Source organism: Amphichorda felina (genome assembly GCF_050947745.1).
Source record: "Amphichorda felina strain 45539 chromosome Unknown scaffold_4, whole genome shotgun sequence".
NCBI classification, from domain to species: Eukaryota; Fungi; Ascomycota; class Sordariomycetes; order Hypocreales; family Bionectriaceae; genus Amphichorda; species Amphichorda felina.
This window is the reverse complement of record NW_028145046.1, coordinates 3117158-3138241: the sequence shown is the minus strand read 5'-3', so window position 1 is coordinate 3138241 and position 21084 is coordinate 3117158. Positions and strand designations below refer to the sequence as shown.

General features: G+C 58.6%; 7 protein-coding genes across 7 annotated transcripts; 1 reads left to right on the top strand and 6 right to left on the bottom strand.

The window, feature by feature from the left end:
* Positions 1–510: 510 nt before the first annotated feature.
* On the bottom strand, positions 511–2378 carry ACO1O0_004782 (malate synthase; the record flags this gene model as incomplete). Its single annotated transcript, XM_083194215.1, has 5 exons — positions 511–562; positions 624–853; positions 915–1472; positions 1533–1957; positions 2018–2378. The coding sequence occupies 5 exons, from the start codon at positions 2376–2378 to the stop codon at positions 511–513; spliced, it is 1626 nt and encodes a 541-aa protein (XP_083051163.1).
* Positions 2379–3081: 703 nt separating this feature from the next.
* On the bottom strand, positions 3082–4099 carry THI4 (thiamine thiazole synthase; the record flags this gene model as incomplete). The annotated part of the gene is made up of 2 exons (XM_083194214.1): positions 3082–3176; positions 3232–4099. The coding sequence occupies 2 exons, from the start codon at positions 4097–4099 to the stop codon at positions 3082–3084; spliced, it is 963 nt and encodes a 320-aa protein (XP_083051162.1).
* Positions 4100–4921: 822 nt separating this feature from the next.
* ACO1O0_004780 (triose-phosphate isomerase) lies at positions 4922–5695 on the bottom strand (the record flags this gene model as incomplete). Its single annotated transcript, XM_083194213.1, has 2 exons — positions 4922–5560; positions 5666–5695. The coding sequence occupies 2 exons, from the start codon at positions 5693–5695 to the stop codon at positions 4922–4924; spliced, it is 669 nt and encodes a 222-aa protein (XP_083051161.1).
* A 712-nt stretch (positions 5696–6407) lies between these two features.
* On the bottom strand, positions 6408–6928 carry DERI1 (RpiB/LacA/LacB family sugar-phosphate isomerase; the record flags this gene model as incomplete). The annotated part of the gene is made up of 2 exons (XM_083194212.1): positions 6408–6833; positions 6893–6928. 2 exons carry the CDS (start codon positions 6926–6928, stop codon positions 6408–6410), a joined length of 462 nt encoding a protein of 153 aa, XP_083051160.1.
* A 996-nt stretch (positions 6929–7924) lies between these two features.
* Positions 7925–9700, top strand: ACO1O0_004778 (Dak1 domain-containing protein; the record flags this gene model as incomplete). Its single annotated transcript, XM_083194211.1, has 1 exon — positions 7925–9700. One exon carries the CDS (start codon positions 7925–7927, stop codon positions 9698–9700), a length of 1776 nt encoding a protein of 591 aa, XP_083051159.1.
* A 125-nt stretch (positions 9701–9825) lies between these two features.
* Positions 9826–10565, bottom strand: ACO1O0_004777 (uncharacterized protein; the record flags this gene model as incomplete). The annotated part of the gene is made up of 3 exons (XM_083194210.1): positions 9826–9870; positions 9914–10469; positions 10534–10565. 3 exons carry the CDS (start codon positions 10563–10565, stop codon positions 9826–9828), a joined length of 633 nt encoding a protein of 210 aa, XP_083051158.1.
* Positions 10566–15086: 4521 nt separating this feature from the next.
* On the bottom strand, positions 15087–17247 carry ACO1O0_004776 (uncharacterized protein; the record flags this gene model as incomplete). The annotated part of the gene is made up of 2 exons (XM_083194209.1): positions 15087–17069; positions 17191–17247. The coding sequence occupies 2 exons, from the start codon at positions 17245–17247 to the stop codon at positions 15087–15089; spliced, it is 2040 nt and encodes a 679-aa protein (XP_083051157.1).
* Positions 17248–21084: the final 3837 nt, after the last annotated feature.

Sequence of the window (21084 nt, the reverse complement as noted above, 5' to 3'; positions counted from 1 at the left end):
TCAAGAAAACACCAGCGGAGCATGCCATCTGCCCGAGGCCTATGTTTTCATGCAATCGCCCATTTGTGTTTACCCATCATGACTTGGCACCTCGCAACATCGTACTCGACCATGAAGGGCAGCTATGGATCATCGACTGGGATGAGGCTGGGTTTTACCCCCGGTTCTTTGAGTATGCCGGCATGTATAACTTCATCCGCGCGTGGGATAGGTTTGCACTATGGCGATGGAAACTGTGCGCCTGGATCGCAGCCGGGTTTTACGACAAGGAGTGGCACCTGTTGGAGAGAATAAGGTACAGATTTACGCGCTTCAGCGTTGCACGGCGATTCAACATGAAAGCAAACGGGTATGCCGCTGTTGCGGGGAGGCCCGATTGTGAATAAGCCTTAATGGGCCAAGTGAAGAGACGAGATCATCCCCCAGACGGAAACACCAGTCGTTGCTCAAAATGTGTTCATCATTAATTCATAATCTCTATATACGCTATAATCAAATGGCCACTTATCCCTACAACCTGCTCTCCTTCGTCTTCTTAGTCGTCACGTCCTCGTAGAAGAGCCTAGTTGCACCACTGTTAGCAATCCGCATTCTCACATCCTAACCACTGCCTGGCAACTCACTCTGTAAGGAAATTGGTGTAGTCCTCGCCCGTAATCTGCTTGGCGAGGTACTCGGCCGTCCTCTCAAACTTGTTGCCCGCGGGCGCCTTGGCAGCCAGGTCCCTGGTCTGCTCCTCCAGCAGCGACAGCACGAACTCCTTGGTCAGCGGCGTGCCCTCGGCCGTGCTGACGCCGTGGCGAACCCACTGCCAGAGCTGACTGCGCGAGACCTCAGCGGTAGCAGCATCCTCCTATATACCCGTCAGCACTCAAAAGTTCTCCCGATCGAAAGCCTAAGGGGAGAGCACATACCATGAGGAAGTTGATGGGGCTGCACCCAATCCCCCGCAGCCACGCCTCCGAGTACACCAAGCTAATATGGATATTCTTCTTAACACCCGCCAGGGTGATCTGCCCAGGGACCTTGGGGTTCAGAAGATCCGCCGCCGTAATCTGCTCATGATGCGGCGTGCGCACATGGATCTGGTTCGCCGTGGGCATGTACTCATTGAACACCTCGTTGGCCAGCGCCGCCAGCGCCGGGTGCGCCACCCACGTGCCGTCATGACCGGCCAGGACCTCACGCAGCTTGTCGGCCTTGACGCTGGCCATGGCCTTCTCGTTGGCGGCCTCGTCGTTCTTGATGGGGATGACGGCGGCCATGCCGCCCATGGCGTGGACGCCGCGGCGGTGGCAGGTGCTGATGAGCAGCTTGACGTAGGCCTCCATGAAGGGCACCGTCATGGTCACGTCGCTGCGGTCCGGGAGGATCATGTCGGGCCGGTTGCGGAAGATCTTGGAGAAGGTGAAGATGTAGTCCCAGCGGCCGCAGTTGAGGCCGCCGATGTGGTCGCGCAGCTCGTAGATGATCTGCGGCTGTAATTAGCTTTTGCTCTGTGGTGAAATTGTAGTGGCAGAGTTTTTGCCTACCTCGTCCATCTCGAAGACGGCAGTGATGGTCTCGATCAGAACCGTTCCCCGGATAGTCCCCCTCGACATGCCGATGAAATCCTGCGCGGCGTTGAAGACGTCGTTCCACAGGCGGGCTTCGAGATGGGACTCCATCTTGGGCAGATAGAAGTAGGGACCCCGGCCCTGAGCGACCAGCTCCTTGGCGTTGTGGAAGAAGTAGAGACCAAAATCGAAGAGCGAGCCGGACATGGGCTGGCCGTCGACCTGGAAATGCTCCTCGTTCAGGTGCCAGCCGCGGGTTCTGCAGATGAGAGTGGGCAGGGGCTGGTCTGTCCGCAGCTTGTACTCCTTCTCGCCAATCTTGAAGTCCACCTGTCGTCGGATGGCGTCGTACAGGTTGATCTGGCCCTGGATCATGTTGTTCCAGGTAGGCGTCGACGAATCTGTTTCCGTTAGCCCCTACTACTGGCAAGCTCGCACACCAACACCCTCGGAATCCCTACCTTCGAAATCGGCCATGTAGCAGCGAACATCCGAGTTCAGGGCATTCACCACCATCTTGCGGTCTGTGGGCCCCGTAATCTCGACTCTGCGGTCGACCAGCCCAGGAGCGGGAGGCGCTCCACGCCAGTGGGGGTCATCGCGGACGGCCTTGGTGTCTGGGAGGAAATCGGGCGTCTCGCCGGCGTCCCAGCGCTTCTGGCGCAGCTGGCGCTTGAAGAGGAGCTCGCGGCGGGTGGGCTCGAAGGAGCGGTGCAGGATGGCGAGGAACTGGCATGCCTCGGGGGTGAGGATCTTGTTGGCTGACTCGTCGACGTCGGCCAGCAGGGCGATCTGCTCGGGCCGGTGTGGTTGGAGAACCATGGTGGGTGGACTGGCGTTGATGAATGTGTGTGTATACGTGTGAGCTGGTAGGATATCCAAGCACGAAACGCAGGCGCTTGTATGAATATTCGTCTCTGAACAGTCAATGGATATTCCACAGTGACCTGGCGCTGCCATTTATTTATCCCATTGCATGACTCGCTCGGTAAGCATCCGAGGACGCCAACTTGGAACCGTCGGGAGGGCGACCGACGCTACCAGACTTTAATACCCCGGGTATCTATTCGGGGCTCCGGAAACGCCACGAGCCTATGAGAAGCGTCGCTGCAATCATATCCACGACTATCGACGGACTGGAAAGCCGTAGCGACCTCGGCCCAACGTGGTCGTTGCTCCGGAACACGCCGCTGGTCCGGGACCCACTCCGGCCACCACCGGGCCGGCGAGGCCGTGAGTCACCTCTAGCTCAACTACGATGGAATACAACGAGAAAAACAAGGCAGAGCACAATTGGAGTTTTGCAGGTGGCAGATGTGGGTTAATGTGCAACCATAGTTCATTTATTCAATCTCAATCTTGGTTGCAACTATCCATGTGTCCCAAACGAGCGACATCCAGCGTGTTCAGACAAGTGACATCCGGTCCGTCCAAATGAGCGACATAATACCAGCACATCCAAATGAGTGACGGCTTTGGTCCCAACATCGTGTTCGCAGAAGTAATCCCTCGCAGTTTTCCACCCTTAGACGGCATTCTGCTTCTTGCGGAGGTCAAACACCTTGAGAGCCTCCTCGGCGGCCTTGACACCGCTGAGGGCCATGGCACCAAAAGTCGGGCCTAGATTCAGTCAGTACAAGCATTACTATATTTATTCCCATCAAAGGTAACATACCCATGCGGTTCGCACCGTCCACCTCGGAAAGCTCCATCCCGCCAACAATCAACCCCGGGACCACCTCGCGCGTGTTCTTGACAATGGCGTCCTCGGCCGTGTTCATGTCCAGCCCCCGCATGCCGCCCAGCTTCTCGATGCGCTGCATGCTGACGAGGCGCTTGACCGAGAAGGCGCCCATGGGCCCATCGTGGCCCGTCGTCGAGATGACGAGCGGCGCGTTGATGGTGTTGGGGTCCATGCACGACTGGTCGTCGTGGTGCATGGTCACGAGGGTCCAGTTGGTGACGACGCCCGCGATGCGCACGCCCTCGGTTCCCTCCTCGCCGGGCCGCGTGATCAGGTCCTCGACGCACGTGGCGTTGAAGAGCTTCACGTTGGGCATCTGCAGCACCTTGGACAGCAGCGTGGACGTGAACAGCGCGGCGTGCTTGACGACGACAAAGTTGCCGTCGTCCTCGTACGGCACGCCCACCTCGCGCAGGAAGGCGTCGGCGGGCTTGCGCATGACCATGGCCGAGAAGAGCTGGCCGCCCAGCCAGGCGCCGCCGCCGGGGGAGACGCTGGCCTCGATGATGGCGATGCGCAGGTCCGGGCGGCGGCGCGCGAGCACGTAGGCGGTGCTGAGGCCGCAGGAGCCGGCGCCGATGATGACAATGTCCGACTCGGCGTGGGCGTCGAGGTCATCAAAGTAGCGGCGGGTCATGGCGCGCGAGACCTGGCTCTCGCGGATGGGGGCGAAGCGGAAGTTCTCCCAGTTGCCCTCCATGTCGGCAATGGTGGGCAAGGAGTTGGCCTTGGAGGGGAACTTGGTGGTCACAGGAGTGGCCCGTTCAAAGGTAGGCGACGTAGCGGCGGGGGGCGTCATGTTGAATCTGCCTAGGTTAGGCGCACGTCCTTTGACGGCTTGGGGGGGGGAGAGCATGATCCTTTCGCTGGTATTATCCAGATCAAGTTGTCGGCCGTATAATCTCAGCCACGCCCCCCCTATCCCGCCCGACACTGGACCGCCGCAGTGGCTGCCAGTGACGAGCGAGAAAGAAGGGCGGGCACCGGCTCATGCAACAGACATTACCTGAAGGTGTACAATCAAGTTTGGATAATACGGATCCATCGAAAGGCGCCATCTTGGCTGCTCCGTTGGGTGGATGTACCGGTGGAAGCTGCATGGCCGTGGTCAGCGCCGTCCATCCCGAGAGGGCTTAACACAAACTGTTAAGGAAGATTTTTTTTGTTTCCTGTTGGCTAGTTGCTTGGTTTAGATGTGGTTTGATGATTGAAATTGGTTTCGGATGATTCGGTAAAGAGGGAGAGAACGAAATGAAGTTGTGTTGGGGGGATGCGCTTCTTATACGTCGGCCAAGACGGGCAGGTGAGGGGTAAGGTGTGGGATGCCGCCGTCAAACCCTAACTAATAGCATACTGAGGGACATATTAATACGAAGTACTTGCTATGAATATATCTGTAGGTAGGGCATCAAGTACATGAGCTAAGGCAGGTGTTCGGAGCACAGCTCTCCGCTCATGCCGCCGGCCGTAGCCGCCATTGGCCGATCCGATCCGGTGCCGATGCTAGGGAGGGAAGCCATCCGCCGACTCCGGCATGTATAACATTCATTTTTCACTGTAGCAATACCTAGTGTAGTAATGATGGTAGTACTCTGTATTGGTAGCAGTAAGGCAGCGAGAGCTAAGACTCAATCACCTCCTTGACGGTCCTCACAAACTGGGGCACGTCGTGCCCAAACCGGCCCAGGAACAGCCCATCCACCCCCGTCTTGAGCCGGTCAAACAGCCCCGGGCCGGCGCTGCCCCCGTACACCACCCGCGTAGGCCCCTTCCTCTGCTGCACCGACCTGAGCACCCTCAGCCCATCCGCCACACTGATGACATGCTCCTCGCCCGCCGGCTCGCTCGCCCCAATCGCCCAGACGGGCTCGTACGCGAGCACCACCTCGGCATCGTCCGGCACGGCCGCCATGACGGCATCGACCTGGACCTGGCACTCGTCCACGGCGACGCTCACATCGCCCCTCGTCCTCTCGCCGATGCACACCAGCGGGACCATGCCATTGCGCGCCACCGCCGCGGCCTTTCGGGCTGTGATATCGTCGTCCTCGCCAAAGATGCGCCTGCGCTCGGCGTGGCCGACCTCGACGATGCGGACGCCCGCCTCGCGCAGCACAGCAGGGCTGACCTCGCCCGTGAAGGCGCCCTTGTCCTCCCAGTGGGTGTCCTGGGCGCCGAGCCAGACGGGGGAGTTGGCGGCGCGCAGCTGGTGGGCCGTGGGGACGACGGTGATGAAGTCGGGGATGAGGAAGACGTCGACCTGGGCGAGCTGGTCGGCGGGGAGGGACTGCAGGGCGGCGAGGAGGTCGGCGGTGTAGTCGTGGGTGCGCTGGAGGGAGAAGTACATCTTGGTGGACAGGCCGACGAGCCGGCGACGGGGGGGAGGCGTGGCCATGGCGGCTGGTGTCGGTGAGGAATGAGGGTATTCAGGGTTGGTGGCGGTGGGTGAGTATGTTTGATGTCGGTGTAGCTTGACGTCAAGGGTCGGTGTCGTACGGTTGACGTGTACTCACCCGGGTCTGTTGGGGAGGTCCAGTATTATTATTGCTTGAAACAGGATAACTTGGAGATCACGTAGCACTCGCATGCGCAGGCGTAACGTGAATGTACGATGTAAGAGTTACAGAAGCAGAGGAGTCCAAGGCCCAGAATTCCAGCGAACCCCCACCATACGGATCCAGTATTCTTCTACATGTTACCTACTATGTACACCACAGTAACCACACAGCCCACACTACGGCCACGACGCCGCATTGTCGCAGTCGATCCCGAGCCTGATCATTCCTGTTCAGGGATCCCGGGCCGCCGCCAATTGTCAGGGTCTGTCAGGGTCTTTCAAGGTCTGCCAATGCCTGTCAATGTTTGTCTGGACCTCGTGCGTGGCAAGGTTCTATTAATTTATTTTTGACAATTTTGGATGGCACATGATGCGCAGGGTTCATCCATTCTGGCTCGTAATCATTGCTTGGTCTATTTGCACCTCCGCACAGCAGCTCAGCATTACCGCATCGGGCAATCCAGGGTACCTCCCCCCATCTATCTCTCCTCCCAACACTGCCCACTGCCCATGTAGGTAATATTGCTCGTACTCGTAAAAAAAAAACAAATCACGCCTCCAGCTGGTCAATCTCCTGGACCTTCTTGGCGCTCGCACTCGCCGGGTCAAACTCGTAGCCCAGCCACTCGGTGGCCAGCTTGCGCGCCAGCTCGATGCCGACGACGCGCTCGCCCATGCACAGCACCTGGGCGTTGTTGCTCTTGACGCTGCGCTCGACACTGAAGCTGTCGTGGGCCGTCACGGCGCGGATGCCCTTGATCTTGTTGGCGCTGATGGCCACGCCCAGCCCCGTCCCGCAGATGAGCAGCGCGCGGTCTGCCTTGCCCTCGGCGACGAGCCGGGCGGCTGCCGCGGCGCGCGTGGGGTAAGGCGTCTTGTCGTCGTGGGCGTTGGACCCGACATCGAGCACCTCGGTGACGCGAGGGTCAGCCTCGAAGTCGGCCTTGATCTTGTTCTTGTACGAGAGGCCAGCCTCCTGCGATGTGTTAGCGGGCACTTCTCCCAGTATAGAGTAATAGCAGGTGCTCAGCGTACGTCGCAGGCCATGGCGATTCTCCACTGGGGGGCCATTGTGAATGTGATGTGTGTGATTTCTGGTGAGAGGTAGACTTGTCGAGGTAGATTATTATCGAGGGGAGACAAAGGTGAATGAAGAAGGAGAGCAGAGTTGCACCCAGACGCCCTCGTCCTCGACGTGAATCCTCGCTCGCCAAGTGTACGCCCCCAGCTCGCCACATCGGCGCCCCGCCGACATCGCCGCAGGTCTCCAAGCAGTATTCCGGCTAATATCCATCATCACAGTGACGGGACAGAGGCACACAGGCTGGGAACAGTTCAGGGTCAGGCTGTCAGTCACCCCGCCTTTGAGCGCCTCTGAGGGGGATACGAGACCCAGAGATGGGCGCCGGGATTTCCCAAATAGGCAACCCGAGCCGCATCCCCCGGTGCCGCCGGACCCACGCCGCCCCAACACGGGCGATCATTCGATGTAATGCCACGCTCATTCACATCCATGGCCCCCCTCCAGAAGAGGGGCAGCCTGACAGACGCCCGGAGAGGACCCAGAGAGGAGGGGGCCAAGACCTGGAGAGAGAGCCAGAGAGGGGCAGAGAGGGGCCCAGACAGAAGCTTGTTGCAGCTCCTCCTCCCCTCCGGAGCTTTCGCCGATCATGTCGGTTCCGGCCACCGCGACGAGTCGAGGGGACCACATGTGGCTAATACTACGTAGCTGCGCTCTGCAATCAGCCTGGACCTGCGCTAGACCTGCCTACCTGCTCACGAGAAGCTCCAGAGTTTTTTTTCTTTCTAATCCATCCAGGCCATCCTTGTCCTGTCCCGTGTCTTGTTCCAGGCTCTTACAGGAATCCCGAGTCTGGCGTCACTGATCGGTAGTACATGTACTACACCGGTATCTAACCGCGATTCCCATTGCTCCCCCAAATCTTACTGAGCCATCCCATTCTCCTCTCCCCTCTTGTCTCTCCTCCTCCTCTCTCTCTCTCTCTCTCTCCTCCAACCCCTCTCATCACCAGGTAATACCCCATTGTTCATCACACAACCGCCGCCATGTCCAAGCGCCACCTCTTCGACTCGCCCGACGGGCTCGTCAACAAGTCCCTCCGCGGCCTCATCTCCTACAACACAGCCCTCAACCTCGACTCATCCAACCGCGTCGTCTACGACACCTCCCACCCTCGCTCCCAGGTCAGCCTCATCAGCGGCGGCGGCTCCGGCCACGAGCCCGCCTGGGCGGGTTACGTCGGCACCAACATGCTCGCCGCCGCCGTCCAGGGCGACATCTTTGCCAGCCCCAGCACCAAGCAGATCCTGGCGGGCATCGACGCCGTGCCCAGCGACAAGGGCACCATCCTCGTCGTCACCAACTACACGGGCGACTGCCTGCACTTTGGGCTCGCCAGCGAGAAGGCCAACGCGAAGGGCGGCAGCCCCTGCCGCATCATCATCTGCGGCGACGACGTCTCCGTCGGCCGCAAGGGCAGCATGGTCGGCCGGCGCGGCCTGGCCGGCCAGATCGGCGTCCTGAAAGTCATGGGCGGCGCAGCCGGCGCGGGCGGCTCCCTCGACGACGTGTACGACCTGGGCGTGGCCTTCTCGGAGCAGATCGTGTCCATCGCGGCGACGCTCGACCACTGCCACGTGCCCGGGCGGACCGAGCACGGCATGCTGGACCCGGACGAGGTCGAGCTGGGGACGGGCCCGCACAACGAACCGGGCTACAAGAAGCTCAAGCCCGCGCCGTCGCCGTCGGAGCTGGTGGGCCAGATCCTGACGCACTGCCTGGACGAGGCGGACCCGGAGCGCGGCTACGTCAAGTTTGGGGCCGGCGACGAGACGATGCTGCTGATCAGCAACTTTGGCGGCATGTCGCACCTGGAGACGGGCGCGCTGGTGGACGAGGTGCTGGAGCAGCTGGAGCGCGACTGGAAGCTGGTGCCGTCGCGCGTCGTGTCGGGATTCCTGGAGACGTCGCTGAATGCGCCGGCGTTCAGCGTGTCCGTCATCAACGCCTCGGCCGCGGCCAGGGGGTGCAAGTACTCGGTGGAGCAGATCAAGGACTTCTTCGACGCGCGCACCACGACGGCCTGGGAGTCGGTCGCCGGATCGCAGGGCACGCGGCGCGCGCGCAGTGAGCAGTTTGTGGAGGCGCCCAAGGAGGAGCCCAAGGTGGTGGATGAGACGCACGACCTCAAGGTGGATGCTGGTGTCATGGAGAAGATGCTGCGGAAGGCGTGCGAGGACCTTGTCAAGGCGGAGCCGGATCTGACCAAGTGGGATACCGTCATGGGCGATGGCGACTGTGGCGAGACGCTCAAGACGGGAGCTACGGCGCTGACGGCGGCGCTGGATGCTGGTCTGGCCAAGTCTGGGTCGGTGGTCAAGGTGCTGCATGAGCTCGAGGAGATTGTCGAGAGCAAGATGGGTGGTACCTTGGGTGGTATCCTGGGCATCTTCTTCGTGGCGCTGCGGTCGGCTGTCGAGAACAACATCGAGCTTGCTGCGTCCAAGGGCCCCGTTGCGCTGTGGGGGACTGCCCTGACCACGGCCCTGGCCAGCCTGAGGAGGTACACACCAGCCAAGGTGGGTGACCGTACCGTCATGGACACTCTGATCCCCTTTGCCGAGGGCATGTCCAACGGTGGCTTCGCCAAAGGTGTCGACGCCGCTGTGAAGGGAGCTGAGGGCACCAAAACCATGACACCTCGTCTGGGCCGTGCTACCTATGTTGGTGCTGGAGCCGGTGGTAGTGGTGATCTGCCTCCTGATCCTGGTGCCTGGGGTGCCATGGTGGTCATCAAGGGACTGCAGAGTGGGTTGAACTGATATGTTGGTAATGGGTGAGCATTAGGTTACGGAGTATTTATTTAATTTAGCATGTTTTGTCCTTTCTGCTACACTGTCCTCTGTCCACATTATCCCCCATCTCCTCCCCGTGCTATCATCTAAAATTACAAGACAGTAGTGAACTCGAACAGCTCCTTGTTTGCCACCGACTCCCCCCCCATTGTTCTCCTCCCGGTCTGTGCTGAGACTGACATCCCTCCACATGTCAATCAGCTTGAGCTGCTCCTCGCATCGCTGTTTCGCCGAGCCCATGCCGTCCGAGCCCAGTGCCACTCGAACCGCCCAGGTCTTCTCCCCGGCCCTCCCCTCCCTCTTGACAATGTCGATGATACGAGCCGCCGCTTTGGGAACGTCTCCAGGCATGTGTGCAGAGGGGTTGGTTGCTAACTTGGTGACGAGAGACGTGAACAACGGACCGTAGGCGTCAATGGCCGGACCCGCGCTCCCAAACCCAGCCTGGGACGAGTCGCGGGGATGACCGAGGTTGGTGGGAAAGCCTCTGCACTCAACGGCAACACACCAGACGCCCAGAGGACGGAGTTCCTTGTCGAGGGACTCGACGTAGGTGCTCAGAGCGGCCTTGGAAGCCGCGTAGTGCGACACCAAGGGGAGGGGTGTCCAGGTGGTGCTCGACAAGGTAAAGGTGATGCAGCCGTGGCCCTGATTACGCATGCACGGAAGGATTGTGTGTGTGACGCGCATGTGGCCGAAGAGGTTGGCCTGGAACATGGCCTGGATAACGTCGTCGCTGTGTACATATGCATGTCAGCCAAGTTGAGGGTTGGGGTCTTCCAGAACCAAGTTGGACCTACTCGGCCTCTTCGGCAGGCTTCATCGCCGACATGCCGGCATTGTTCATCAAGACATCAACATGCCTAAAGGCAGACCAGGCCTGGCCAATTTGGACCTTGATTTCGGAGAGAGAGGCGGTGATGTCAAAGTAGTATTATGGAAGAAGTTGGGGTAAATGATCAGTTAACTAGTTGCCTTACTATTGGAAATGAATGTTCAAGTATTGGAAGTGAGCCCGACGAGCATGGCTCTTTATACTCAACTGCTCTTATTGTGTTATACTGAGTATTACCTTCGTATACTGCAGGCATGGTCCGTCAAGCGCTTGACACGGACGAGCAGACAGACGAACAGCTTGTTGCACATAGTATCACGTCGGACAAATAACGGACGGCGGTAGGCAAATACATGTGGCATAAGCGGTCACTACGGACTTGTGCGGACCAAAGAGCTGTTGGTCCGTCTTGGCAGACAAAGCCACGGACGAATGCTTCCGTGTCAGCAATTCCACGCCCCATTATCTATCATCACTACAGTCCATGAATCCATCCGTAGCGGCCGACATTTCCCATATATTCAATGGACGAAATGAACAGCCAAGTTCCCCCTCGCAGGAAACACATGCGCAAGGGAACGCGAAGCTGCACCGAATGTGAGCATCCCCATGGGCCGTCATCCTTGGAGTCTGACCCATAGTGCTATCACACCCCAGGCCGAAGACGCAAGATCAGATGCATTTTAGTCCCATGGTCGTTTATCATGTGCCCACTGCTCTTCCCCCGGCTTGGCGTGCATAGACCAACGGGACAGAGACAGCAACGCCTTTGACAGCAACGGACGTAGTCGCACTCCATCTCAAGTACATGCCCCATCCCCCCTCCAGAAACATCAACTTGAAGAACCCCTCGATTTCGAGCTCCTGAAGGCCCAATTCTGGCCTTCCACCCTTAGTTTCTATGCTAGAACAGACTCAGGTATAGAACCCCCGCATCCCAAGCGTACAGGCATGAGCATTACTACACAACCACCAGAACGGCACCGTATCACACATCACCACCAACCCCAGCACCATCCCTGACATGACGGGCTCATCTGCCACCGTCTGCGAGACCCTCCGCGCCGTCCTTCCCGGCTACGACGAAATCACCACCACTCTCACCCGCAACGGCGACTGGTGGGCCAGCTCCCGCCAGAAGACACGCCAAGTCACATCCTCACACCCCGAGCCCTAGGCGACGTGTTCGCTAGCCGCTACCGTGGCCGGCATGGAGTGTTTGATTCTCCTGGCCAAGACGTTTACCGATTTTGGTCGGCCTCGTCGAGCGTGGCTAACCTGACGCAAAGGCCTAGGTATTGCGCAGCTCATGGTACGTCCCATCATCTCCCATCACCGAGCCGATGAACGACAAATACTCGCATGTGTATGTGCAATGTAGGTACTCACAAACACACCAACAAGGCTTACACCGCGTCTCCACCTCCACTATCCACCACCGCATCTGGCTGGCCATCTACCACGGCGACCGCTTCACCAGCCTCCTCCTCGGCCTACCCCACGACTTCAACGACGCCCTCTCCACCGACCTCACCACCGGCGCCGTGGCCCCTGGGCCTCTGCACGTCTAGCTCCCCGAATTCATCCACCGCTGCGCAGTCATCGCCGGTCAGGCCATTGAGTGCAACATATCACCTTATACTAGCCGCTCCTTTGCCCAGGCCATGCTCCTCGACGAGCAGATGGACGCCATGGCCGCCATCCCCCCCCGACTGGTGGGACATCCCAAACAAAGGCCCGGATGGACGTGACGACGACCTCGTCGACCGCCTTCTTGTCCATTTCTTCTTCTTCCACGCCCGCATGCACATCCATCTTCCGTTCCTAAACCCGCCCTCCTCCTCGCCTCCGCGGTCAGATCACGCCACAGGCCTCAGCAGGAGGCTATGCACCGACGCCGCGCACAGCATGGCCCGGCTGTTTCTCCAACTGCGGTCCGAGACGCGAAGCGGCAGGAGTCTCTTCGACTGCAAGACGTCCGACTTTGTGGGGTTTGCCTCCACGCTGGTCCTGCTGGTCGGGTGCGCCGACGACCCCCCCTGATGGAGGGGTGGGTGAGGAGGATATGCAGCTGGTTTCTCGCGTGGAGGCTGTTTTCCAGAGATTGGCGGAGCGGTATGGGGCTGGATGCGGTATTGCCTCTCAGTGTCGAGATTCGCTAGTGTTGCTTTCAGGAAGAATCCCTGCTGGGATGCCTCGGAACACAATTACAGTTCCGTACTTTGGCCACTTTTCTCGGAAGCAGGGGCCGGGTGATACTAGACGCCAGACCATGGATTCTGCAATACGTTCAGGCTCTGCGACATGTCATACGACAGACTCACGGACATGTAGTTCCAACGACAATCTCTCGGTTGGGGTTGGGGACTATGGCATTGAATACATGGGCTATTACCCTTGTGACGCGTTCATGGTCGGCGAAAGCACATGGGACGACGACATGGAAGCTGAGGATAGGTTTGAGCTTGGTCTCGCTACAGCTAGGTTGGATCTTGACCAAGACTGGAGCTTATTTGCCCCGTTTATGGCGGCATTACAGGATTGTTGAAATCATCTGAAGAGTGGCAATAGCGTGTTCAAGTTTTACAATTCGATAACGTTACTACCAATTTTGAAAAACACAACAACAACAAACTAATTATTAGTCTCTGCCACTCCCAAAACGGAAATAGAAACGGGCCAGAGACGAGCCAAAGCCAAGAAGACAAACTGAATCAAGCTGTCGGGCATTCATAAAACCACCATCTGCTTTTCTCCCATACACAAGACTCAGGCCCCCCCCATTGTCAACAAAAGCAAACAACAAGACACAGCTGAAAACTCAAAAACCAATACTCTGCAGGAGATAGGGATAATATATATACATGCATCCAAGCACGGTAAAGCCTCTAAAAGACGGCAAAAAGGAAGACATTTAACCGAACACGGTATTCCCACCACGCCCTCCCTGACCAGTGAATCCGAGCTGCTCTTATGCCAGGCTGAAACCCTTGAGACCATGACTTTCCATACCAAGAAAAAAAATAGAACTAGCCCCCATAAATGAAGAATCAGGCGCCACCAAAAATAACATGTCCCGTCATCATTAGTACATGAGATGTTCCCACGCCCCTCCCTTTCCCACAAAACGTCAAGGTCTATAGCAACACGAAGCCGCCCCAGTCTATATGGTATTGATTGACCTGTCCCCCCCCTCCCGGAGAGAAAGGAAAAATAAAACCCAAGAAATGTCTAACAACCGTGTGTGTACGTTAGGAAACCCCCCCTCTCGTGCAAGAAAAACCCCCAGGGGCCAAGGAGGAAAGAAACCACGCAAGTTCCCCATCAAGATGCATTTTCAAACCGCCACTACCACCCCCCGTGCAAAGAAAACCGGAAAATGCGCCCCGGCATACATACATCGGGAGTAGAAACGACTCTGAGCTGCGAGCGTGGAGGCGAATACCAAGCCTTGGCGTCTGGCGCTCGACAGTTCCAGCCAGCCAAGCAACCCGTAGCTGCGGCCCGTGAAGCGGCCGTGGGGTCATGGTGGTTGAGCAATATGAGCAACACGAGCCGCGACATGCGGCCCCCGCGTGCGCGTGAGACATGTCAATCGGAGGAGGGGGGCGCAACTACCGAGACCCCATGATGGCCCCCGAGGGGGGAGGGGGAGGGGGGGACGGGTTTCAAGGCCACGGGTCGGAGAGCAGCCGACTGGCAGAGAGGGCGATATGATGCCCGGGTAGCAGGAGGAGGACGGCCATTCTTCCGCGGGCAGACATGGGGTAGAGGGTGGTCCATGACGATCATGGAGATGCAACTAGACATCCCATGACCGGGCTGCTGGTCGATGCTGCACGCCGCGGGTGGGTGCATAAGACCAGCCATGGCCCACGACAGGACGAAGCCAAGGGCTGGGCAAGCTAAGAAAAGGCATAGCGGGAGAGGGCAAGGGAAGGGCAAGGGAGGGAGCGGCGCGCCGTCCGGGCCTCTCGGTATAAGAGACGGGGAGGAGGCATATCATGGCCATCATGGGTCCCCCCCAGTTGCAGGGCATGACAAGCCCCGTTTCCCCCAACCCACTGCCCTGCCACACCGGCAGAGGCATGCAGCCCCCCCGGCTCCAATCGCAGCCGCCCAACCAGCCTTGAGAGATCTCATGCCTTGCAGTCATGTTGCAGAGTCCCGAAGGGGGGGAGGGGAGCCCCTGGTGGGTGTGCTGCTGTGGGAGCTGATTGGAGTGCGCCACAACCACCTGACCTGCTCGCGCGACCCTCCCAGTGACCCCCAACATGCGTTCACGAGGCTGTCCAATGTCATGTAGCCGATATTCTCTCCTCCTTCTGGAGTCTCCCGAATTCCAGAGGGAGGCCCAGAAGTCAACCAAGCACGGGGGGGCGCCAAAAACTCATCGCGTTCTCCCCCTTCGTGCCCGCCCAGGCCTCGTGAATCCGTGACTTCTGAATCGTGACTCGGGCACCAACCCTCCCCTCCGCCTTACTTCTCCCCCTCTCCCCCATCCCCCCCAATAGTGGCTCATGCCCGTGGTGCTCCACCATCGCCGTATGTGCCCGCCGTGCTGTAGACCGGGTGTGCCATGTGCGCGCCGTGGTGCGAGCTTAGGCTGGGATAGCCGCCGTCGGCGTAGTTGGCAGACGTGCTATCCCACCGGGTGGGAGTCGCCGCCGAGTGGTGATGGCTGACAGGGGTGTGCAGGCCCGTCGTTCCATATCCACCAGTCGGCACGGACCTTGTGTCATAGGTCGTGACAGCCGGGAGAGGGTTGGTGGAGATTCGTATCGGGGGAGCGTGGTGGGCGTGCTGGGGGCTCGGCTGACGCATGTTGGGGCTGAGCGTCCTGCTCGATGCCGACTGGTATGAAGGGGCTGCCGTGTATGGTGTCCACGCGGGCTGCGACCCGGACAGCGATCTGGGCGAGGGGATGGCATCGTGGTGGCTCGAGTGGACCGAGTACTGGCTGTGGTGGTCGCCTGGCTGCGACGACATGCCATGCCCATGCCCATGCCCATGTCCTGGAGGCGTGGGGAGCGTTGCATACGGCGCCGGCGGCACCATGCTCGGGGGCGGTCCTGCGCTGCTCGGGCTGGCGCTGTACTTTCCGATAATCTTCTTGAGCGCCGACTCGAGGATCTTCCAGGGGAACACCTTGACGTCCTTCTCGATGTTGCGCGGCTTGGGGTTGGGGAACGCCATGATGAGCTTGAAGAACTCCTCGCTCTCCGTCTTGCCCTTGGACACGGTGAGTGGGTGGAATCCCTCAAGGTTGCGCCGGATCCGGTTCTTCTCCTCCACGCTGAACCGGGTCGGTCCCATGACGAGCTGCTCCAGCAGGTAGATGGTGTCCACCGACGTCACGAAGCATTCATTCTTCTCCTGCCACCAGATGCAGGAGATGCAGATGCTGTTGGGGGGTCTCTCGTTGACGGGGACAGGCCGGAAGCTGGCGTTGAGCGTAGACCCAGCCTGTGACCGGCGGAACATGACGATGCGCCTCCGGTTGCTCCACTCCTCCTGCGTCCAGTTCTCTGCCATGGTGTCCAGCTTGCCGTTGATCTTGAGGATTGCCTTGTGCGAGTAGAGCGACACTTGGCTGTACGGTGAAGCCCCGCCGGGGTTGGTGATGGTGCTTGTCCGGACAAGCTGGGGTGCCCCGTTTCCATGGGAAGACGGCACCGGGAGAGGCGTCAGACCCGATCTCCCTGCCATCCCAGCATGGTCCAGGGAAGGGGTCCTCCCGGTGCTCCCAAGAGTACCCGGGAAACCAGTCCATCCGTGCGCGGAACGGCGGTGGTAGGGAGGCTCCACGAAGCTCGAGCTCCTGTAAGTGCTGATCATGTCGTTGGTGGCTGTGGGGAAGGGTGCATTGGCGTACTGCCCCTGTTGCGAAGGATCCTCATAGCTATTTGTACCTGCATCCGTGGGGATGGGGGCCTCGGAGGTTTTTGGTGAGACGCTGCTCGAGTGATCACCGACTTGGTGGGCAGGTGGTGCGGCGTCGTGCTTAGACACCTTGGCTGTGCGCGTGACATCGTCCTCGGGAGCCTCGAGGTACTGGAAGGACCCAGCGCCCGTCCGCGAGATCTCCTCGCCGGCTGGACCTTCGATCACCAGTGACAGAGGCACGCTGCTGCTGTCACAGCCCGTGACTATTGGCTGCGGCGCGTCTGCATTGCACGAGAAGACGAACCCGCTGCCATCCTGACTGTCCTTGGTCATGTCCGTCAGCGCACACTTTTCTGACCCAAACTGCAGTGAAAAGTACGGCGGTGTCGGGAGCTGGAAGAGGTCATATTGTGACGAGATCTTGAGGAACACTTTGGTCCCATACATGCCCGTCGTTGGGTGGCATGAGAGCACCGCGGGCCCCGGGGCCATGTACGGGGCTACCGAGCCCCCGACTGCATTATTCGACGCGAACGCCTGCTGGTTGAGTTGCGCAAACTTTTCCGTCTGCTGTTGTGTTGGGAATGACTGCGGTTGATATTGCTCGTATGTGGGCTGGGAGTATCGGGAAGGATCGTAACCTTCACCCACGACAACGTCAGCTCGACTTCTCTCTCAACGGTTTCCCTTCGCCCTTGAATTCGACCGTGATATCCAAAAACGCCGACAAAAGCACAGGGTAGTGGTCCTCACCGTTCATGGACGGCAACGGCGCGGCCTTGTAGGTGGCCATGTCGAAAATAGGTGAGGAGTCCCCCCGCGGGTCTCCCCCGTTCGCTGCTCGGCTAGCTTCTTCGTACCGCAGGGTCAGAGTCTCTGGGGACTCTAGTCTATCGTCCAAGCCGACAATTATTGTCTTTTGCGGGTGGTAGCCGGGCTATCGTATACCCCAAGTTAGCCCCTTGGAACGTCCCAGGATCACCACGGGCTTCGTCCTGTGAAAAGCTCCAACTAGCTCGTCCTCTACGAAGACGCCAAAAAAAAAAATTGTGGCCACCAAGAGGACAAGTATTGGAACAAGGTCTGAGGGGTCGACTCACCTCGAATGACTTGTAAGACGGAGACTGGAACTTGGCGATAGACATCCAAGCTGCACCAAAGGGAGGAAGAGTCCTTAGGTAAAAAGTCGTCTGGCAAGGCGTCGAGGAGGTTAAGAATGCAAACCACTGTCTGGGACAGAGAAGTGGTCAGCCCTTGGTGTTTAAACCAAGTTTCGTCGAGGTCGCGTCTCGATGGATCACCCAGGAGTTGGCGAATTCCAGCTGTTGACTCTTCGTTCCAGGAAATTGGACGGGGTCAACGTGACTGGCTAACCGTTGGAACTACTGTAGGTCACGGTTAGCCATGGGTCCTTCCTCCCCATCATCTCGTTCGTCGCCTTGATCTCGGCTGAGACAGAGGGGGCAGCTCGGGGCCATCTTACTGGTGAGAAGTCGGATTCTCGAGGTTGCTGCGCGAAACTATCGATCTTTGAAAGAGACAGTGGCATTCCAGATTAAGGTGGTCGTTGATAACAACAAAAGACAGGCGACCTGATATGATTCGCAGAGGCCCAGCCTGAGTGTCTAGAGGAGCTCTGAGTTGGGATCCACAAAGAGTCCCAAGGGAAGGTCTGGAGTGATCCGAGACAGACTCAGCAGCCGGCTGTCCCTATTTCTGCTGTTACGAACAGTCAGGACAGTTCTCATATCGTGGCCAGCAAGGAAAGAAGGGGGCTGACGAGGTGCATGCGAGCCTCTCGAGGGGAGATAAGCAGGAGGAGCTGCGATCAGACTCACCTGTCTGCAAGGTTGCTCCAGTCGCAGAAACGGCAATCTCCAATGCTGCAACTATCATTAAAAAAGCCCAGTCCTTGCCTTGAACCTGTGGAGTCTGAAATGCGCGCGGCTCGGCGAGTTGATGGCCTGGTCCACGCGAGAGGAAGAGTCAGGTGGAAAACCAGCAGCCGGAAGATGGGAGTCCAGCCGGAAGATGGAGCCAGTTGGGAGGAGGCGCGCCAATGAAGCCTGAGTCAAAGCCAAGGGAGATGCAAAACGACCGAGAGTCAAGAATGTCGAGAGCCTCGTGTGATGTCAGGAGATGGTCGAGATGGGAAAATCAGAGACATGGGCGGGCATTTCTTTTGGTTGTCTAAAGGTCGTATGTGAGTCGTCGTGCCCTGCTTCCAAGAACCAGGCAAGTCGTGCGAGGAGGTGATATGAAGGGGGAAGATGATGCAGAGCGTCTTCGGGTGGTAAGCCAGGTATTAGCTAGCTGATGTGTGGGGTCCAGGCCACATAGGAGTACTAATAGTACATGATGCTATGGATTTCGAGGAGGGGGGCCTGCTTTTTTGAAAGTCGGTACGAGGGACGAGGTAGAGTACGAAGCAGGCGGGGGTGATAAGGCTCTGTCTGGTTGCTTTTGTTCTCGACGTTCCAGGTTGGCTGTCGAGCCAAGCAGAGCCAGATGTAGAAAGGGTACATTGACAGATGCCCCACTGGGCCACCGACGTCTTTGCAACTTGCTCCCAGGCAGGGAACGGTACCAAGTACTCGTACCAGCCTTGCCCCAGTCGTGCCGCGTCTGCACTGCCAGTGGCGCCGGCTAGCTGCCATCTGGGGACCGCAGGGATAGATCGGGGAGTATTTGGAAAATCGCTGGTCCCGCCCGCGACGGGACAAGTGGAGGATGCCAGCCTGCCAGCCTGCCATTTGATGCAAGGATGGAACGAGCCAAGGGGGTGTGTGTGGGGGAGGTGACCTGCTAGCCAGAACGACTTTGCAATGGCCCCGAGGGCCCCAGCCCAGGTACGAGTACTCGTACCTAAACCGCTGTGGGACCATGCCATGTCGAGCTGAGGACCCGAGGGCCTGAGAGTCTTGGGCCGGTAATGCAATGCTCCAGGCGCTGATGACGACGCTGGGACGGTCCCCGTGACCTCCCGTCAGTCGTCATGACATGACAGCAGCCCAAACGACAGTCTCCCAGGTGCTCTTATCAAGCCCATGCCAACCAGTCTAGGGATGGGGTAGTGCCCTGAGCAATCTCCTGGGCCTCTCAACATGATATCTATCATTGCCACTCTTTGATGTCTGACAATCCAGCACTCGCCCGTTGAATAGCTGAGTGGGAGGCGAAAGGCTATTGGGTGGTAGAGAAGAAAGGAAAGGGAAGAAAAAAAAGGCCGTTTCGACGCCACGTTGACGTCCAAGGCTTGTGGAAGTCGAAAAGAAACCACTTGGGTCCTGCATTAGACGTGGATCGGGCAAGAATCGGAGGAATGAAAGCAGGGCCCTCATGTACCCGTACGGCAATACCGCCGGAATGAAACTAATAGATACACCCGCTACGTACCTCGTGCCGTATCGCAACACGGCACAGGGTCGGGAGCCAAGATTTAAGGGTGCTCTACATATAGGAAAAGTGAGGGGGCTGGATGATGCGAAATCTGAATCTTACCACATAGAAGATCTGCCTGACTTGAAGTTTTGCGTCGAAGATGGATGCGAGAGGGGGCCACGGTACTGTGCCGGTGGAAAAATCCCGAGAGAGAAAAGGCAGTATTCTAGATTGTCCGGTACAAACGCAGCGTACGACCACTCGTACATAGATGAGGACGACAAAGAAAGACGCCCAGACGCTGATGAGTCGGCACGAGGCGGATCCGATATGAGAACTCGAGGACATTGTCGCTGTAAGCGTATAAGTTTGGGTCAAGCAAGCCACGGGGGGGCCAAGATTGGCTGCAGGGAGCTAGTACTAGAGCTACCAGGGGACACACCTCACGCCTGGGAGTGGCCGTATCGGATCAGCAACTGATTGGCCACCCATGGGAGTATGGTGGACGGCTGCCATTGCTGGTGGTGGGGGAGTCCTGGGGCAGGGGTCCTGGAGTGCAGGGATGAAAATCAGCGAGATGATGCGAGGTCCAGTGGGCGGCCTTAGCGCAGGTAAAGCAATAGGCGCGAGAGAAGTGCCATCCACGGATCACTGCCATGAGAGATGGGCCATTATTACGTCGGCAGTGCCGCTGTGGTCGGCGTTGTGGACGTCGGACGACGAGACATCCATGGATCTTGTCAGGAGCCTGCCCAGGCTGCCCAGGCTGCCCAGACTGCTCAGACTGCTCAGGATGCCCCAGCCAGCCCCCATCCCGCACAACGCATTCCAGCCAAATGAACAATGGTTGGCCCGACCGTGCTTGCTCCCACCCGTCGTGTGCCTTGAAGATGCCCCTGGCCGGATGTCGACGTCGTCGACTCGTTTCCCTGGCTGGGGCTTGCTTGCACGCCGTTATCCTGGGTTCCCGGGGTTCCAGGTTTAAGGCTCTCTACTACGTATTATCTCATCCTCCCCGGACGACGTGATCCTGGTTTTGGAACACCACGAGCGTGTCGCGCGTCACGATGAATCAACTCCAAGGCAAGGAGGGATGGTACCTGTTACCTCGGGCCCCAGCAAAGCCAACAATAATGTACGGGTAATATGACCCGCCCGTGTTCGCAGCAGCTTGTCCAGGATAGTATCGGGCCAGCTCCAGGGAGAGGGACATTGTCGGTCGTCAGGCCCAGCGGGTGCGACTCGTCAC